General features: G+C 43.8%; 1 protein-coding gene across 1 annotated transcript in view; it reads left to right on the forward strand.

Moving 5' to 3' along the window:
- Positions 1–19827, forward strand: part of LOC128841153 (guanylate cyclase 2G-like) — a 61519-nt gene extending 41692 nt beyond the window's left edge. The window contains exons 14-22 of the mRNA XM_054035923.1: positions 2792–2947; positions 4544–4721; positions 6125–6265; positions 7056–7248; positions 8367–8541; positions 10755–10853; positions 12752–12843; positions 14164–14271; positions 17244–19827. Coding sequence (XP_053891898.1) covers positions 2792–2947; positions 4544–4721; positions 6125–6265; positions 7056–7248; positions 8367–8541; positions 10755–10853; positions 12752–12843; positions 14164–14247 — 1118 coding nt within the window. The 3' untranslated portion in view covers positions 14248–14271; positions 17244–19827. The remainder of the gene's footprint in view (positions 1–2791; positions 2948–4543; positions 4722–6124; positions 6266–7055; positions 7249–8366; positions 8542–10754; positions 10854–12751; positions 12844–14163; positions 14272–17243) is intronic.

Consider the following 19827-nt stretch of genomic DNA (forward strand, 5'->3'; position numbering starts at 1 on the left):
ACAACGATTGATGGATTCATCTAGCGGATGCTTTCCTTCACACTTTTTATCTACAACACCTCTTTGAATATTGGTGATTGGAACACAGCTTTTGGAAATTACAGAGGGTTTTTTTTTTTTTTTTAATTCCAGTAATGCTGCCTATAGATGAGCAAATAGCAGCAAATAATGCATATGATCAGTTTTTGTCTCTATTTTGCTCAATAATTGTCTTTGAGCAGCTTATGATTTTCTACAATTTGTTGTTTGAAAATGTTTGCTGAATAATTTTGGTAAATAATTTTTGGTCTGTAGCTGTGGATGAATTAAGGCATAAATGCTATAGACATTTATCAATATTGATAAATGCAAAGTAATGCACACTGGAAAACATAATCCCAACTATACATATAACATGATGGGGTCTAAATTACCTGTTACAATTCAAGAAAGAGATTTTGGAGACACTGTGGATAGTTCTCGGAAAACATCCACTCAATGTGCAGCGGCAGTCAAAAAAGCTAACAGAATGTTGGGAATCATTAAGAAAGGGATAGATAATACAGAAAATATCATATTGCCTCTATATAAATCCATGGCATTCCCACATCTTGAATACTGCGTGCAGATGTGGTTACCCCATCTCAAAAAAAGATATATTGGAATTGGAAAAGTTTAAGAAAAGGGCAACAAAAATGATTAGGGGTGTGGAACGGCTTCCGTTAGAAGGAGAGATTCATAAAACTGGGACTTTTCAGCTTGGGGGAAAAAAAGACGACTAAGGTGGGATATGATTGAGGTCTATATAATCATGACTGGTGTGGAGAAAGTAAATAAGGAAGTGTTATTTACTCCTTCTCATAACACAAGAACTAGGGGTAATTAATGAAATTAATAGGCAGCAGGTTTAAAACAAATAAAAGGAAGTATTTCTTCACACAACGCACAGCCAACCTGTGGAACTATTTGCCAGAGGATGTTGTGAAGGTGAAGACTATAACAGGGTTCACAAAAGAACTAGATAAATTTGTGGAGGATAGGTCCATCAATGGCTATTAGCCAGGATGGGCAGGAATTGTGTCCCTAGCCTCTGTTTGCCAGAAACTGGGAATGGGCAACAGGGTATGGATCACTTCATGATTACCTGTTCTGTTCATTCCCTCTGGGGCAACTGGCATTGGCCACTGACAGACAACAGGATACTGGGTTAGATAGAACTTTGGTCTGACCCAGTATGGCTATTCTTATGTTCTTATAGACCTGTGCCTAAAGCCCTAGGTTCTGGAATCATTTGATTACAGGAGAATCACTTTTTTTATATAAATAAAGGCAAAGAAAAAAAAGAGGGGTAAAACTCTCCCCCCCCCATTCTATCCTTCATAGTTGCAAAGAAAAGCTTGAAAATGTGACTCAAGTGCAACTGATGTAGTGAAGTCTGCCTGAGTCTGCAGGTGGCTGAAACAATAGCTCTGAAACGTGTTAACAGCCTCATGCATCTGAACAGGGTGCTTACTCCAAGGGCCACAGCTGTGAGGAGTCATACCGATACCACCCTCTAAGGTGCTGGCTTCTCCCCAGTCCACAAAGGCCTCACTACCACACTCAGAGTATCTTTCCAGGCACAGTTTTATTTCCCAGATGTAGGCAAACAAATCCCAAAATAGTTCCTCAGCCCACTCTCGGCTACAACTCCCAGGGGATTTCCACCTTTGCCTTACTCAAACCTCCCTCCTTCCGCTTCAGGGCCTGTTGCAAGATCCTTCTGTGCTCTTTTAACAGAGCACCACCCAGGAGGCTCTTCCCCCCGTCCCTCACCCGCCGGTTCCCACTGTCCCGCCTCCGGGGGGGCTCTGGCAGCCTTTCCCAGGGAACTTCCTGCTGCTCCTGCCCCCGCGCTTCCAGACAGCCTGGCTCTTTATGGCTGCAGGTGGTGCTCTCCCCTCCTAATTGGCTGAACTGGGAGACCCTGTTCTAGCACAGGGGAGCTAGGTCTGCTTCATTTATGCCACCCTGTGACCCTGACCAGGGCCAGCTCCAGGCACCAGCTGACCAAGCACGTGCTTGGGGCGACACCTTGTAAGGGGCGGCCAATCTTGGGGTGTCAGGGGGCGGTCAGGGTTCTTTTTTTTTTTTTTGGTTCGGCGGGGCAGCGCTTGAGGGTTTTTTTGTTTGTTTTTGTTTCAGCAGCGCAGCGCCCGGGGTGTGTGTGTGTGTGTGTTTTGGCGGTGCGGCGCCCAGGGTGTGTGTGTGTGTGTGTGTTTCAGCAGTGCAGCGCGCCGTGTGTGTGTGTGTTTCGGCAGTGCAGTGCGCCGTGTGTGTGTGTGTGTGTGTGTGTGTGTGTGTGTTACAGCAGGGTGGTGCGGCGCTCGGGGCGGGGGGAGGGTGTTACGGCAGGGCGGCCCTCTTTTTTTTTTTTGCTTGGGGCGGCAAAAAAGTTAGAGCTGGCCCTGACCCTGACAGAGGACTCCACATGTGGGCTTTCCCCTCCCAGCTACTTGGGAGCCCATTCTCTGTTTTTACCCCTATTCTCCCAAAGGGGGTCTTGCTGCCACTTTGGGGGTTGGGGGGAGAGAAGGAGCGCCCTTGCTGCTGCCTGCCCCTCTCTAGCTAGCTACCAGGCAGTGGTGTTGTGTGGATGAATGAGTGCCTGCAAGCGGCAGAGAAATTCTCAGTTGGATGACACTCTAAAAGCACAAACCATCCCAAATAGTGTTCAGAATTTTAAAAGGCTGTCTAGCCTGTTCTTTGCCGATGATGAGTTTGACCCAGCTGAAGCACAGACTTCCTTGCTGTTTCCTATTTTGCCTTGTAGATCTCTATTGGACAGCCCCAGAACTGCTCAGGATGGGGGAATTTCCATTCCATGGGACCCAAAAGGGGGATGTCTACAGCTTTGCTATAATTATGAGGGAGCTGATTTATAACAATGAGGATGGCCCGTTCCAAGACCTGAACAAGGAAGCAGAAGGTAGAACTTTGTTCCTCTCTTTGTACTCCATTTCCAGATGGTCTTCCCTCTGTGAGCACATTTTTGTATCCTGGAGTTACCCTAAATGTAGTAGGTCTTCACTGCAAATAAAATGTGTTTTAAAATTCAGATTAGCTGTGACCCGTGTTAGCTAACTGTGGTTAAAATAGCAGTGAAAACACAGCTAACTCAGGTTAGCAGGTAGCATTCAACCTCAGACTCCCGTATAGGTTTTAACCTGCGCTGCCATCTCTTTAATGTTATTTTAACCCAGATTAGCCAGAGCGGGTTAGCTATTCTGAGTTAGGAACACACCTTTAATTTGCAGAGTAGATGCACCCTTGGGATGCAAGAGACTTTTTGTACGCTGAATATTATGAATGAGTATAGGCAGATAATTGTATTGCATAACTATCTGCTTGCTAAGGATAGACACCTTTGGTCTTTGGAGAGTCACACAGGCTTAACTGTATATATGTTTTAAGTGATTTTGCAACTTTGCCTAATAAAGCATAAGAATTTAGAACTTAATCTGAGCAAGAGTTCCATACTGGTTTCCTAACCTTGTATTGATTTCCTGTCACTATTTCTCATTGCTTCCCGCATTATAAGAAAAAAAATCACAGTTGCTTTGTTTAGCTTTGATTCAAATACAGCAGCAGCTGTCTTCTCCCACAAACTCCTATAGTCCACATATAGTATCTCCTTGAGGTGCATTACTCTTAGGAAAACCTCTCTCTCTTGTTCGACCTTCTATCGATCTGAATAAATTCCATGTTGTCTATTCTGTTCAGATAATAGGGCTCTATATACCTTTTTATCTGACTTTATGTGCAAATTAAATGCATCACAGCAAAGTGAAGTGTAGTAATCGCTCAGCTGAACATAGTACCAATGAAAACACCACACCATTCACACTTTGGAGCTATTCAACAGCCTGCAGTATTATGGCATGTGCCAAGTTACTACAACTACACTCTGAAATCCCTGTATCTGAAGCCTGATCTACACTACGGGGGGGATTGATCTAAGTTACGCAACTTCAGCTACGTGAATAACGACAGTGTGAGTCGACTGCTGCCGCTCCCCCGTGGACTCTGCCTGCTTCTCTCGCGGCGGTGGAGTACAGAAGTCGACGGAAGAGCGCTCGGGGGTCGATTTATCGCGTCTAGATTAGACGCGATAAATCAACCCCCGCTGGATCGATTGCTGCCCGTCGATCAGTGGGTAGTGTAGACATACCCTAAGAGGAAAGAGTATTAATCTATAGAGACAGATTTGGAGGCACAATTTTCCTCAGCACTCCAGGGTGTGTGAACACTGCCTGTGGGATGGTACAAATGGCTTCCTTCTTCTAAACTAGCCAGCTGCATGGGTTGCATAGAAGAAACAGACCCTAAGCTCATCCAGGTGAAAGACTGTGATTTGCTCTGACCCTTATGTGAGGTGCATAAGAGAAAGGGAATCTCCATGCAGTCTCTGTTTTTCCTCCTCTCAGATGCCTGCATTAAGGACCAGGACAATTTGCTCCAAAGTTAGGGACACTAAAATAATTAATAGACTCAAATCCTGATTGATCACATTTGCTAAATACAGAGATAATAAACCGACTCAGGGACCCAACTGTACTTGTCCCACTGCGGCCATCCCTGTCAACAGAGAAATGCAGTGAAAGGATCATTGCAATGCTTAGAACGTGTTGGGATGAAGATCCAGGGAGAAGGCCAACGTTCTCCTCTGTGAAGAGAGGGTTAAGAGATGCAAGCCCCGAAGGGTGAGTCTTTCTTACCTGTCTGAGAATGATACCAGATATACATTGTGCTTTTCATCCAGCAGGCTCCCAAAGTGTTTTATAGATGGCATCCATTACATAGGGATTACTCACACATCGCTGTAATGCAGCTGCATCAGAGATGGGATGTAGCAGCTGTTTAACAGCCCACAGCACCACTGCAGGATAGTTTAGAACAGGAAAATAAAGAGTTAGATTTTCCCAATATCTCACCTTTCTGACTATAAGGATAGTAAAGTTCTGGACTAGACTTCGAAGAGAGGTTGTGGAATCCCATCACTGGAGGTTGGACAAACACCTGTCAGGAACGGTCTAGATTACTTGGTCATGTCTCATCACAAAGGGCTGGACTAGATGACCTCTCAAGGCCCTTCCAGCCCTACATTTCTGTCATTGTATGAATAATGTCCAGCTGAAACCACAGTTGAGGGGTGGGGTGGCGGTTAAATGGATGTAGTTAACTTGAAATCTAGTCAGTTTTTAAAAGAGAGTTTAAAGTTCTTTCCCAGAACTGTAGCTCCTCCCTGTCAATGTTTGCATTTTTGCAATCACAGTTTTCCTAGTGGTGAAATGTTTTTCTTTCCTCTCTTGACTGAAAGACTCACATGGTGGAAACTGTGGGCTATACAGGAGGAATCATTAAACTAATGATATGCGGAGTACTGTCAAAGTAGACTGAAAAAAACCAGGCATTTTATGCTCTAATCTTTTTCACATACAGTATCTTAAGTGTTACCAGTAATAAATATGTAAAAAAACCAATCAGACAAAAATATATTTAAATTGATGGTATCTTTAAGTAGTTAGCATATAATTATCCACAGCAGAATTTGGCCGGGATGCCAGGATACCACTTTGAGTCTTGTAAGGGACTTTGATTTGATGTTTCATCTGAAAATTGTCACTTCTGGCACCACAGTGCTCCCAAAGACTATGCGGGGGCATTGGGTCAGTACTCACATTAATTGTAGCATGGATAGTCTCCATGGATATTTCTTATCCAAGTTAAATTATGAGATCTGATGACAGGCCCATAGTGGGGAGTAGCCAAGTATCAGAAGTCATTTCTCTCCCATGAACTCTAGATGCTAGAGGTGATCTTTGATGGAAATGGAAGTGGAATACAGTTCCCATCAAAATTTTGTATTACACCTCTACCCCGATATAATGCTACCCGATATAACACGAATTCGGATATAACGTGGTAAAACAGCGCTCTGGGGAGGGAGAGGGGGGACGGATCAAAGCAAGTTCGATATAACACGGTTTCACCTATAACGCGATAAGACTTTTTGGCTCCTGAGGACAGCGTTATATCGGGGTAGAGGTGTACTTAGTGCTATTAGGTAAATTAAAAACAATATTTGTTTGAGCAATTCCATTAGCCACATCAGCATCTTGGATAACATGGTAAACAAACTGGAAAAGTATGCCAATCATTTGGAGGACGTGGTGGAAGAAAGGACAGCCCAGTTGGTGGCAGAGAAGAAAAAGACAGATAAACTTTTGTCAGCAATGTTGCCCAGGTAATCAAACAACTTTTGTACGTTCATAAGTTTGTCGACAATAGAATTTGGGGCAAGACAGAGCCTTTCATACTCAGTGTATCTCAGAATGCTTTGCAAAGTACTATTGTCACTTAAACACTGCTAGTACAGCCTCGGGCTCTAACTAATGAATGGTAATTAAGCAATGAATTATTATTATTCGTTATATTGTGATAGTGCCTAGAAGCTCCAGTCAGGGACCAGGGGCACATTGTGCTAGATGCTGTACAAACCTAGAACAAAAAGACTATTCCCCCGAAGAGCTGACAGTCTAAGACAAAGGACTATAGCCGGGTACACCAGACATGAGGAGCAGTAGGAAACAATCAGACTGAACTGTTCAACATAAGTTGTGGTCTAAGCGTGCCAGCTCCCTTACTCCTTGTCAAATATTTTGTAGGTATAGCCTGGATTCAGGCTAGCCAGCATCATTTTAAAACGCATTTAATGCCATCAACTTCTTGTGCTCCACTGACCTTCACCCTCACACACCTCTCTAGCAAGTGGCTACTTTTCTCTGTCGCACCCTCTTTCCCTCCAGTAGATGCTTTAATTTGGGGACCTTTTGCCAAAGTGGAAGCTGGTGTAAATCCAGATTGAATCTGGTTTGGGGATTTTTAAGGCAGGCTTAAAAGTGCTTTAAACAGGCCACTTGGTGTATTTCCCAAACACGCAGGATATTAAGGCCAAATGGATTTATTCTGAGGTGGAGGGAGAGAGAGAGAGAGAGAGACATGGAGGAAATGATCACTTTCTCCTCCTGTCCCAGCTTCATCCGAGAGCAGCTCATCGCTGGGAAATCCGTGGAGCCTGAGAGTTTTGATTCTGTGACCATCTTCTTCTCAGATATTGTTGGGTTCACCAATTTGTGTTCTCTCAGCAATCCCCTGCAAGTGGTTAATCTCCTGAATGACCTGTACAGCCTGTTTGATAACATCATTAAAACATATGACGTATACAAGGTGAGACACGCTGCTCCCCGGGTTCTCAGGCAGCACAATTGCTGGGCCCAGTCCTGCAAGCAGTGTGTTTGCAGAACTTCTATCAAAGTCAAGGAAAGTTTCCTGGAGAGCGAGAGAGCACTCAGTCAGGCTCCCCAATCTGTAGTCACTTACATCCAAAACCCATTAATATCACTGACCTGATATAGTTCCAATTGTTGGTGGTTGAGTGCAGTCAGTGGCAGAACCATGACTAGAATGTAGAAGATCTTAACTCCTGGTTTTAAGCTTAGTCCACTAGTTTGCACTGTCTCTACATATCTATTCAGGGACACCATCATAGCACCTAATCACATCAGCCACACTATCAGAGGCTCGTTCACCTGCATATCTACCAATGTGATATATGCCATCATGTGCCAGCAATGCCCCTCTGCCATGTACATTGGCCAAACCGGATAGTCTCTATGCAAAAGAATAAATGGACACAAATCAAAGGTCAAGAATTATAACATTCAAAAACCAGTCGGAGAACACTTCAACCTCCCAGGTCACTCAATTACAGACCTCAAAGTCGCAATACTCCAACAACAAAACTTCAAAACCAGACTCCAACGAGAAACTGCAGAACTGGAATTAATTTGCAAACTGGACAACCATCAAATTAGGCTTGAATAAAGACTGGGAGTGGATGGGTCATTACACAAAGTAAAAACTATTTCCCCATGCTAATTTCCCCCTCCCCCCACTGTTACTCACAGCTTCTTGTCAACTGTTGGAAATGGGCCATCCTGATTATCACTACAAAAGTTTTTTTTCTCCTGCTGATAATAGCCCACCTTAATTGATGACTCTCATTATAGTTGGTATGGCAACACCCATTTTTTCATGTCCTCTGTGTGTGTATATATCTTCCTACTGTATTTTCCACTGCATGCATCCGATGAAGTGGATTTTAGCCCACGAAAGCTTATGCTCAAATAAATGTGTTAGTCTCTAAGGTGCCACAAGGACTCCTTGTTGTTTTTGCGGATACAGACTAACACAGCTGCCCCTCTGAACTTTAATATGGGCTGCTATTTGCCCTGTGCTCCAGACACGTAACGTGCTGCCTAAGTGCTTGGTTTTCCTTGCTACAGGTTGAAACCATCGGAGATGCCTACATGGTTGCCAGTGGCCTTCCCATCCGCAATGGAATGAAGCACGTTGAGGAAATTGCTACAATGTCTTTGCACTTCCTCAGTGCAATGATCCCTTTCAAGATAGAGCACATGCCCGAAGAGAAGCTGAAGCTGCGGATTGGCATTAACACAGGTAAGTAGCGCGAGTCTCACCTGCTTCCGATACTGAGATTTGTTCTCGGTCCATATAAGTTGAGCCACAAATACATAATTCACATGTTTGCATCAATTCGTAATTCACCTCAGGATGAATCAAGCGTCAGGTTAAGATGAGACAGGAGAGCATTTTTTAAGGGGGCTTATCCTCCATTCCTAATTCAGCCAAAATTCCCCTCAACCTTAATTTGGAGTTTTGCCTGAGTAAAGAACTGGTGGCCAAATGTTTGTTTTAACCTTGGGTATGGGGTTCATCCTTAATTCATTGTAGCGCATATTGAGCAGTTACAGCATGAGACAGGGAGTTAGGAATTCTGGATTCTCTTCATACCTCAGCCATGACTTGCTGTCTGACGTTGACTACTTACATAACTGCTCTGTACCTCAGTTTCCCCATCAGGAGGCTGGCAATATTAACATTCAGTGTCCTTACAGATTGCTGGGGAGATTAATTAGTTCCTATTTTTAAGTGCTCTGAGATCCGTGGTTGAAAGGTTCTATCGAGGTGTAGAACATTAATATAAGACATTCAGAAGCACTAACAGTGAGTGCACTTTCCTGTGTTTGTAAATCACCGTGTAAATGTACAGTGCTATGCAAACATTTTACAATGATTATAGTAACGTTGGGCTTCTGCTTTAGTACTCATCTAAAGAATGACACCTCCATTCTTAACTGGTGCTTTCCATTTCCTATCCAAGCAATGCTGGCACAGCTTGGAGTCTATGCTAACAGAAGAGTTTGTGGGGAAACTCAATGCAGCATATACCAGCAAGATCATTTAGATGTACATTTCAGTGGTAGGACTCTTCCTGAAAAGATAATGCATGTATCCAAGGTCATCTCACAAATACTGGCCTAGAACTATAACCTACCATTGGAGCTGTAATTTCTACAGCTGGGCAAAATTTTTCAGATGAATAGTTTATTTGCTGAAAAATGCAGTTTCAGACAACATGAAACTTATTCAAAAATTTGACACAAATTTGCCAAATAGTTTCATCTGCAAAAATGGAAGAGAAGGCCACGTCCCCTATAACTTTTTGGCCCAGTGTATGTAGGGCTGGGATGTTGGAGGCCTAGGTTCTCAAATTGACAGAGGTCAGGAAGAAATCTCCCTTATGGGCAGGTTATTACACAACTGCTTGCTGCTATAGAACGTTTTGAGACTTACTCTGAAGCATCTGGTACTGTTGAAGTCAGGCTGTTGTTGTAGATTGACCACTTGTCTCCTTTAGTATGACAGGAAAGCATAATCCCAACTATACATATAAAATGATGAGGTCTAAATTAGCTGTTACCACTCAAGAAAGATCTTGGAGTCATTGTGGAGAGTTCTCTGAAAACATCCACTCAATGTGCAGCGGCAGTCAAAAAAGCGAACAGAATGCTGGGAATAATTAAGAAAGGGATGGATAATAAGACAGAAAATATCATATTGCCTCTATATAAATCCATGATACGCCCACATCTTGAATACTGCATGCAGATGTGGTTGCCCTATCTCAAAAAAAGATATATTGGAATTAGAAAAGGTTCAGAAAAGGGCAACAAAAATGATTAGGGGTATGGAACGGCTTCCATATGAGGAGAGATTAATAAAACTGGGACTTTTCTTATCAAACTGTCTGTACTGGGCTATCTTGATTATCACTTCAAAAGTTTTTTTTCTCTTACTTAATTGGTCTCTCAGAATTGGTAAGACAACTCCCACCTGTTTATGCTCTCTGTATGTGTGTGTATATATATATATCTCCTCAATATTTATTCCACTCTGTATGCATCCGAAGAAGTGGGCTGTAGTCCACGAAAGCTTATGCTCTAATAAATTTGTTAGTCTCTAAGGTGCCACAAGTACTCCTGTTCTTTTTGCAGATACAGACTAACACGGCTGCTACTCTGAAACCTGTCAGATTAGCTAGGGATTGTTGCCATGTTCGCAGTTGCGGAAACTGAGACAATAAGCCATGAGTTGCGCAAATCAAGAATGGAAGTTGGCATCAAAGCTGGGATTAGAATTTAGGAGTTGCACATTCCCATGCTTGGGCTCCAGAAAGGAGACTAAGACACTCTTTCATTTAAACTGCTTCTCCAGTGCCTAGTTAGGAGTCCTAGTGCGGGGCAAAATTGCTTTGCATAACACTTGCTGTCTTGATAGCTTCATGGTTTGTGCTTTGTTTTGTACTTTAGGACCTGTTGTTGCAGGAGTGGTGGGAATCACAATGCCACGGTACTGCCTGTTTGGAGACACTGTTAATACAGCCTCAAGGATGGAAAGTACCAGTTTGCGTAGGTACCATTTACGACGAGTTTGCAGTCATCCTGCATGGAATTTTTTTAAACCACAAATAGAGGCAGTGTTACACTTAACCCGTTGTTAATTGACATTTTTTGTGTCAAACCTTTGCCATGCAATGCTCTGATAACCCAGTTTGATGAACCCTGAGGGTTTCTTACATCTGAGATCATTGTTGTCGGATAATAACAACTAGTTCTTACATGGTGCTTTTCATCAGCAGATCTCAGAGCACTTTACAAAGGAGGTCAGAATCATGCTCCTTATTTTACTGTGGGGGAAAGTGAGGGATGGAGGTGAAGTGACTTGCCCAAGCTCACCCAACTGGCCTGTGCCAGAGCCAGGAATAGAACCCAGGTCTCCTGAGACCCAGTTCATTGCTCTGTCCACTGCTATCCACAGTGGCAATGTTTCATATTTCACAACCAGCTGGGATGTTCAATCTTTGAAGAACTTAAAATGAACATGGTGTTTTGTATGTTTGTTACTGCCCTCAGACACACACGACTGTGCATCATAGAGCCTATACTGCTACATCAGTGGTTCCCAAACTTTAACAACCCGCGAACCCCTTTCACTAAAATGTCAAGTCTCGTGAACCCCCTCCTAAAAATGAATATTTCCATGGATTTTCTCCCTTACCTCAGCGTAAATTATAAAAGCATTGATCTTGGACATATGAAATTTGTTTTTATGACATGCTTATTACACACTATTTATTAATTATTATTTATCATTACAGTATTTTTATTACATTCTGAAAACAGCAACACTCTTCCAAGATCTCACTTCTGTACCTTGTATCACTTTTGATTAAGCCTGTTATAAGACAAGACTCCTATCAGAGGTGCCAGTAGAAAAAAGAGGTGCGGGGGCAAAGCCCCCATGCACCCCAGGGCCTGGGGGGGCACTGCCAGAAAAGTGGGGGGGTCCACGGGGGCCACTGGAAAAAAAGGGCAGGGACCCACAGGGAGGCACACTGTCGTGGGGGCGGCACGTGACCCTCATTGCCCCCCTATAGGAGCCTCTGGCTCCTATGTTTCATCAAGGAGTATCAGATGTAAAACAGCATGAAGGTATTTAAGAAGCCAACTCAGAGTTCCTCCTACACAAGCATTCAGGTCTTGAGCAGTCCAGGCAAACAATGCACGTTAGAACAAAGCTTAAACTTGTTCTTCATAATAATTTAAAAACAACAGTAGCAGCCTATTTAATTTTAAAAGCAGCAAAAAATATACACCTCCCTTTCTATTTCGTAAAAGGAGTCTTGAAGTTTAAATCTCCTCGGCGTGATAGATACGCTTGCTTTGATCTGCTTAGCTCTTGGAAGTCCCCAAAGTTCCGGGCTGCTGGCCCGTGCTGCCCGGGGTCCCTATGGACAGTTCTGTCCGCCATTAGGGAATTTTTTCCCGAGAACCCCCGTAACATTTTGTGAACCCCCAGGGGTTCACGAACCCCCGTTTGGGAACCACTGTGCTACATGGAGAGGTCTTTGCTTGCTCATTTCTTTCCCGCTGATGCCATGAAGCTCTGAATGACCGTATTGTGCAGCGTAGTGACAACTGCAAGGACCTAGATAGCCATGGATGTTACAATACTAAATATGAAAAGAGAAAGTTTGAGGTTTATATAATAAATACCGTGCTTTTGCCCTGGAAACCGTTTCTGACAAGTGACTTCATTTTAAATGGAGTCAGACTAAAGCCTAAATTTTAATTACAAACCCTTCTGAACAGGAGGAAAGATTCGGGCCAAAAATGAAACACAACTTTTAGGAAGCTAAACATTAGGTTCTAAAGAGATTGATCCCGCCCCTTTAACGAGTTAATCCTCCCCAGCCAGCCAGTCATATACATTTACAAAATAAGTAAATAGATTTATTTTGCTGTAGCTCTCCGAATCCATGTCTCCACAACCACTGCTAATGCCTTGCAATCCATCGGCGGGTATGACTTGCAAGAAAGAGGGACCATAACAGTAAAGGTATGAACATTGAGAGTGCAGAATGGGAGCCTATCATGCCAAATAGGTAGATCTAATATATTCGACAGCATATGAAGGAATTTTCAAGGATGTACAATGTATGCAGAACATATGCTTTCCTGGATATGAGCTGATGTTAATGCATCAGTGTAAAAACAAAACAACAAACATGTAGAGGTGTTCAGTACTATGGTGTGACTTAAATCAGACACCATCATTTTGTATATGATAACCATCTGCCTAACATAGGACAGTGCTTTGCAAACTAGAATGAAGCAATCCAGAAAAACAGGACTCAGTGATGTGAAGTCTTTGTGCTTTCACAGCCCTTTCAGCATCTCACATTCTTAGATCCTGTGCATGGTTTCTACCTTGTCATGCTCTGTTGATATTACTATTCTTTATTGCTTATGTTGCTGGAGTGCCTTGAGGCCCCAGTAAGGGACCGTGGCCTCATCATGCTAGCCACTGTACCAAGGTATAACCAAGAGATGCTTCCTGCTCCAAAGACCTTACAGTTAGAGCTTGCCAGAAGTTTTCCAATGGAACAGTTTCATTGGAAAATACCCATTTCTCAAACCTGAAATGTTTGACAAAAATGGTTTGAGTTCCACGGTCCCTGGCTGGGGCCAGGGACCCTGGGCTTCCAAGTGGGCAACCCTAGGACCCAGCTGGTCAGGGAGTCTGGAAGGCCTGGGGTCTCCTGCCCCAAAGCAGTTCCTGTGGTGGGGTTGCCCCGCAGCTACAGACACTGGGAGTCCAGGCAGCTGCTGACTGAAATCATCATGCGTGTCAATTTCATGAGCACAGTAGGAATTTCAGTCAGTATCAGCCATGGTTTCAGGCAGGGCTGGTCTTAGAGGTGGGAAGTCAGGACGTCTGCCCTGAGCACTGACATTGTGGGGCACCGGATCATTGCACTTGGAGGTGCCAAATCCCTGGAGGCAGGGAGGGAGTTAGTTTGATTTTTGTTTTGGTTTTGGGTTTCTTTTTAATTGCACCTTTTGAGTATGGGAGACACCGAAAATGTCTTCCGTCCTGGGTGACAGCACATCTAGGGGTGGCCATGGTTCCAGGGAGCCCATTTCATTTTGAAAACGCCACATGACGATGTCTCCTTTCCCCAAGATTTCCAGTTTGGGGGAAACTTTGAACAATTTGGAACAAAACCAAATTCTGAAATACCAAATTATCCCACAATCCAGACATTCCTAGTTTTGGCCAACTCTACTTAAAATCAATGTGGGTCCCCCTCCACCCCCCCCCCCCCCGCCCCTGATTTCTTTGTACAACTCCACTTTCACTTCTTTCTGTTATCAGGGAAAAGGAGAACAAAGAACGTTTTGGTTAAAAGGAAAAGCTGACCTTCACTTGGCTCTCCCAGAGTTCAGTGACAAATGGTGAGGCCGTTTGAAGGAAACTTTGCAGGTAAGACAGTGATAAGGTTTCTGTAGGGAAGGGTGTTAAATCCGTATGCTGATAATGCAGTTATACAGTTCAAGGACTGGAGGAGTGATCTAACATGTGGGTCAATTGAAGCTACTTGCGTGGCATTGCCTCTTAGGAGGTATGTTTGTGCTGCAGCTGGGAGCGTACCTTCCAGTCCAGGTAGACAGGCATGCACTAGTTCTGCTTGAGCTAGCAAGCTAAGAATACCAGCACGTCACGGGCTAGACACCAGAGTACAAGCCCACCTGATCTCCTAGGTCCATGGTCGGGTGGCTAGCCCGTGCTATACTGTCCACACATGCTAGTTTTAGCATGCTATCTTGAGCAAAGCAAGTGTTTGTCTGTCTGCTTGTGCTGGGAAACATGCAGTGTAGACATATCCTTAATGAAATATAGGAGATTTGGGAGTCATTAACTTGACTCCTCGGGTGGTTTATATCAGTGTTGCTCCATAGTGGAATTACGCTGTTCAGGATCTGACCCTATTGTGTGTTATCCAAATATTCTCATTCCGGCATGACAGTCTGAGTTCAACAGAGGCACGGCGGTGTAATGGCGTCGTGGTTCATGAGGACTGTGAATAACAATTCCTGGGCTATGAGATGGGATTATCGCTTACAATAACATTTTCAAGCCACACTGTTTTGCTTGTTAAATCTGAAAACAGTCGGTTATTCCTTGCCCATTAACTCCTAGACTCACTTGAAACTCAATCCACCTGGGATCTATGCTGGCATAGAAGTGTAACCAAGTGTTTAGTGTGTATTAGTGTATTAGTGTGGCCAATCCACACAGCATCTGAGTCTCTTAAAGCTCCCAATTATAAGCCAGTACTTAAACTCAAGATGTAAAGGTTTTGGAGCTCCCTGGCTCAATCCCTGATCATGACCAAAATGGCAGTTGTCACAGATGCACATGAAGAAATCTCCATTAAAGCCAATGGGAAGTTCTCCTTAAAAATCAATGGGAGGATATGACCTTTGGTACATAAGAAATAGAGGGAATTAAACTGGTCTTTGCACCACGTTATAGCATATTCACTGGGTAAATTTCAATTCTGTCATAAACTGATGACATAAGTAAGGTCTATATGAGTAATTCATTTGGCCCACAGTCTTTCCCCTATGAGGATTATTTGGCTTGTTGCATTAAAACCTTGGCAAATCCTATATCTACCCCCAGGAGATGCCCTTTCAAAGCAGATGCAGTTCTATATCTTCCTATTTATGTTCCCTTACTAGTTGATTAGAAGACAAGACAGAGAGTCTGTTGCAATGCTATTCAGTGTAATCTTTAAGAGGTGAGCGAAACATCTTCACCACTTGTAAGTTGATGATGCATTAATATGCATAGCCCACCAAAAACATCCTGGAAACAGAAAGTTTGTTATGCATTTCGAAAGCTTTATATAATTAGGAAGCAAAAAGATCAGGAAACATTTGCACCGCTGTGCTGTGGCACATCAAGAATTTGGAGATTGGCATTTTTTCCCCCCAAGATATTTTTGCCTTTTGGTTGAAAAGTAAAACCCAAAAGGCCAGATTTTCTGGTCTGCAAAAGCCTTTTTGTGCGGCACCTATGGCTGCAAGTGACCACAAAACTAGAGAATGCCAGTGGAGAATCCACCGTGTTCAGGATAATTCTCTACTGGTGTACACCAGCCTTCCCCTCCCATCCAGAGTAAGGGGAATGAGAGAATGTGGGTGAGATGGGGCGAGGAAGAGGCATAGCAAAGCAGAGCTCTGCTACACCCAATCCTCTTCTGGTGTAAGGCCCATTATACCAAGCACAGGCAGCCTGGAAATGAGGGAGCCATTGCAGCTGTTAATCTCCATGATGGCTGAGGACAGCTCAGGGAATGAAGAATTAGGACCACCCTAAATTCCTAGGCTAGGTGGCTATGCAGTGTTATGCCACATTCCAACCAAGGGCAGACTGAGTTGAAATAATTCTTACAACGTGTTAAGAGTCCAGTCCTGAAGTGGCCAAACCTTTCTTAACTTCAATGAGCAAAACTTCCACACCCGGACTGCAGAATTGGAGCTACAGTTTTTGAATCCATTTGTAAAACATTTTGGGATCCTTCTGGAAGAAAATCACTGTCACAAGATGGGCTGGCCCGCTAAGAGATTTGGACTCAGCCCCACCTGTGCCTTGTCATCAGGACCCTGGTGATGAGTTTGGGCTTCAGACAATGGTTGGGTCAGGTGACCAGGCATCATGTGATGGTAGCCCGTTGGCAGGGCTTCCTATAAGAGAGAGCCTTTTCCCTCAGAGAGAGGTAGATCAGGAGCTAGGACAGACCTGGGAGAAGGCTCTCCAGACAAACCCAGAGGGGACCTAGAAGAGGTGCCCTGCTCAAAGGGATGCGGGGAGCTGAGAGAGAGAGAGAGCTGAGGTCCGAACCTCTGATATAAGGGGATCTGGGGAGAGAGGCCTGCAGGGATCTGGGGAGAGAGACCAAGGAAAAGGGCTTCCCTCATCAGCGAGAGGAAAAGGCCTGGCTGAAACAACTTGCAGTTAGCAGCAGGAGCAGAAACCTCAAGAGATGTAACAGCTGTCAAAGGAAGAGGCTTGAGGAAACACTAGGCAGGAGGGGCTGGGTTTTTGGAAAGAAGCCCAGTGAGGGGCTTAAGAAACTGGAGCGGGGAGACAGGATAAAGACTTGTTTTAGCTGCTATTATCCATGTTGCTTTTTTATAATTGTGGTGATGTCTTAATAAACCCAGACCCCAAGAAGGGGTATTATTAGCCTCACTGGGTGCAGTTTTTGAGAAACCCAAGAAGGGGAAACGGAGTCAGCAGCAGGGTTCCATGCTGGATCAGGCCTGACCGTTAGTCACCCATATAAAAGAAGTCCTCATCTCCTCTGCACTGAAAATTGAATGGTATTGTGCTACTTCTCCCCATGGTTCTTGACACTTTGGATGACCATCATCTTCTCGTTGCAGTAGGAGGAACTCGTTGCTGGGGATGTTGAACACAATATAAACGGAGGCCATTTGACTGGAACATGGAAGGAATGGAAGACTAATATCGTAGTTCAAACATTGCACTGCTGAAGGCAGAGACCTTCAGAACTAGAGCTCAAGACAAATGTCTTCCTGCCCCACCCACCACAGCAGACCCCAGTCTTTTCTCGTCTTGGAAGGTGATCTCTCGTAAAAGCGAAATAGATTGTTGTGAACAACATGGGCTAAAATCTCTCACCACCAGCCACATTCCAGAATGAACCCTCAGATACTAGTAACATAAACACCAATTAAATGGGGAAATTAACAACCATGTGCAGTAGGGAGATGAGCAAAATGAAAGTTAAGTGCACTTTCACTTCTCTGCATTACAGGCCCCATTAAATAATGTTACAGGTCTTTCCCTTGTAGGTCAGAACACTCCTTGATTCCCTGGGAATAGCAGCTGGGTTGCCGTTGCAGCCTGTACACACTGTTCCAGACTGGTTGAGTTGCCCCCTTTGGGATAGGGACTACCTTGGCTGAAACCTCCTAAGGATCTGTATGCCAAATCACTTCTGAATTTTGGGGAACGACAGATCCAAATTGGGATCAGGATCCAAACTTTGTAGCTTGTGTTATGACGACATGCAGCTGGTTGCGTGGGCTAAATCGGTGTAATATCAGCTGGGCGGAATGGCACTTAGACGCTTGGTTCCACAACTGGCTGGGACTGTGGGAATTCTGTGACGCACTCAGCTCCTGGGAACACATGGGTGTGAGACTCACCTTGGTACAAAATCATAGCTGCTGTATAGTCAGTAGCGGCATTAATGAACCTATCAAGGGAGCTCAGTTCAGACATCCTACACAAGAGTTGTGATACCAGACCTCTGATACAGGGATAGATAACCAACGTAGACCAAAGAACCTCCCTTTGGTGAAGGTGCAGGGTAGACCCAGAGCCAATACTGTCTAACCTTCACATTTCATGACATGAGCACGTTAATCCCTTCTGGCATGGACAGGCAGAAAGCTTTAGGCAGGAAAGCAGCTGGGGGGAGTTGCTGAAACCTAGTGTTAGGGACGCTGAGCAAATAAAGAAGGAAAAAAGCCATGTGAAACTTTTTTTTGAGTCAAGATGCTCTGTGAATCTCTAAAACATTCAACAGGATCTGCTGTGGCCTAGGAAATATCTCAAAGCAGGAACATCTCATTGAAATGTCTTCCCATGGGCAGTTTTAATGATATGAACAGGCCTAAGTGAGGAAATCCATCCACCTAATGTAAACCCAACCTAGCTAGAACAATTTGTCTGGAGAGTGTGCACTATAGGCTCAAAAGGGTAAATACAGTCTGATCTGATACGATTATGTCAGAGGTCATCATGGTGGGTTCTGTTTGTCACTTATTTCAGCTAATAGGAATCCTTGCTTTAAGCTACTTATAAATTAAACTACCTATATTAGATGCCTTACACCTATTTAGGCAAATGGTGCCCAGAGTGAGAGAGAACCTGTGCAGAATTTGAGAATAGTGGACATACAGTATCATCTCTGAATACTCTAGCAAGGAATAAGGAGGACAATAAGTATGAAACGTATTTTATTAGAATTACTTCAGGGCTTCCCCACCGCATTAGCGTTAGCGGTGTTGACTTTCATGTGCTGCCATAGTTTATGTAATAGGTTAACACTGAACTTGTATGTTATTTTTTTTACGGTAGTTAAGTATTATATGTGTAATGTCAAATGAATTATTAACTATTGTTATTATTAATTATATAATTCTGGTAGCAGTTAGAGGCCTCAATCAGGGCATGGGCCTCATTGTGGTAGTGCTGTGTATGATTACAAAGTTTTTTGTTTTAAATGGAGATATATGTAACTCATAGAGCTGGGAGGGACCCTGAAAGGTCATCGAGTCCAGCCCCCTGCCTTCACTAGCAAGACCAAGTACTGATTTTGCCCCAGATCCCTAAGTGGCCCCTTCAAGGATTGAACTCACAACCCTGGGTTTAGCAGGCCAATGCTCAAACCTCTGAGCTATCCCTCCCCAAAGAGCCTAGAGTCAGACAAGGTGTATCAAACAGGTGCAGCTGGGAGGGAGTGGGAAGGAAGAATGGAGGAACCATAACAGGATATTATAGCATCAGTAGCAATGATCCCAGTAAATGAATCAGAGAAAAGGCAAGCACATTAAAATGGTAGCTTGAAAAGGATGCAGCTCTTACAGGAATTTAGCAGGGTTCAAAGTGGGACAGCATTGTTACATAGCTAACAAAGAACAGACAGAATTAGGATAGTGAATGCAAACAAAGTGCATTGGAAAGGAGATAGAACCTGATGCCTCAGGCTTTAAACCAAACTTGATTAGGGATTAGGATAAAACTGGCGTGAGGCAGATTATCCCATCTCTCTACCACAGGGCTTTTTGCACTTTTGTGTGAAGCATCTGGTGCTAGCCACTGCTGGAGAGAGGATACTGGACTAGGTGGATCTCAGGTCTGATCCAGTCCGGTATTTATGTTCTTGTTTTAGTTATGTATTTTCGGTACTGTATGTATAGATATGTGTACTGCTGG

This window comes from Malaclemys terrapin, chromosome 7, assembly GCF_027887155.1.
Source record: "Malaclemys terrapin pileata isolate rMalTer1 chromosome 7, rMalTer1.hap1, whole genome shotgun sequence".
NCBI classification, from domain to species: Eukaryota; Metazoa; Chordata; order Testudines; family Emydidae; genus Malaclemys; species Malaclemys terrapin.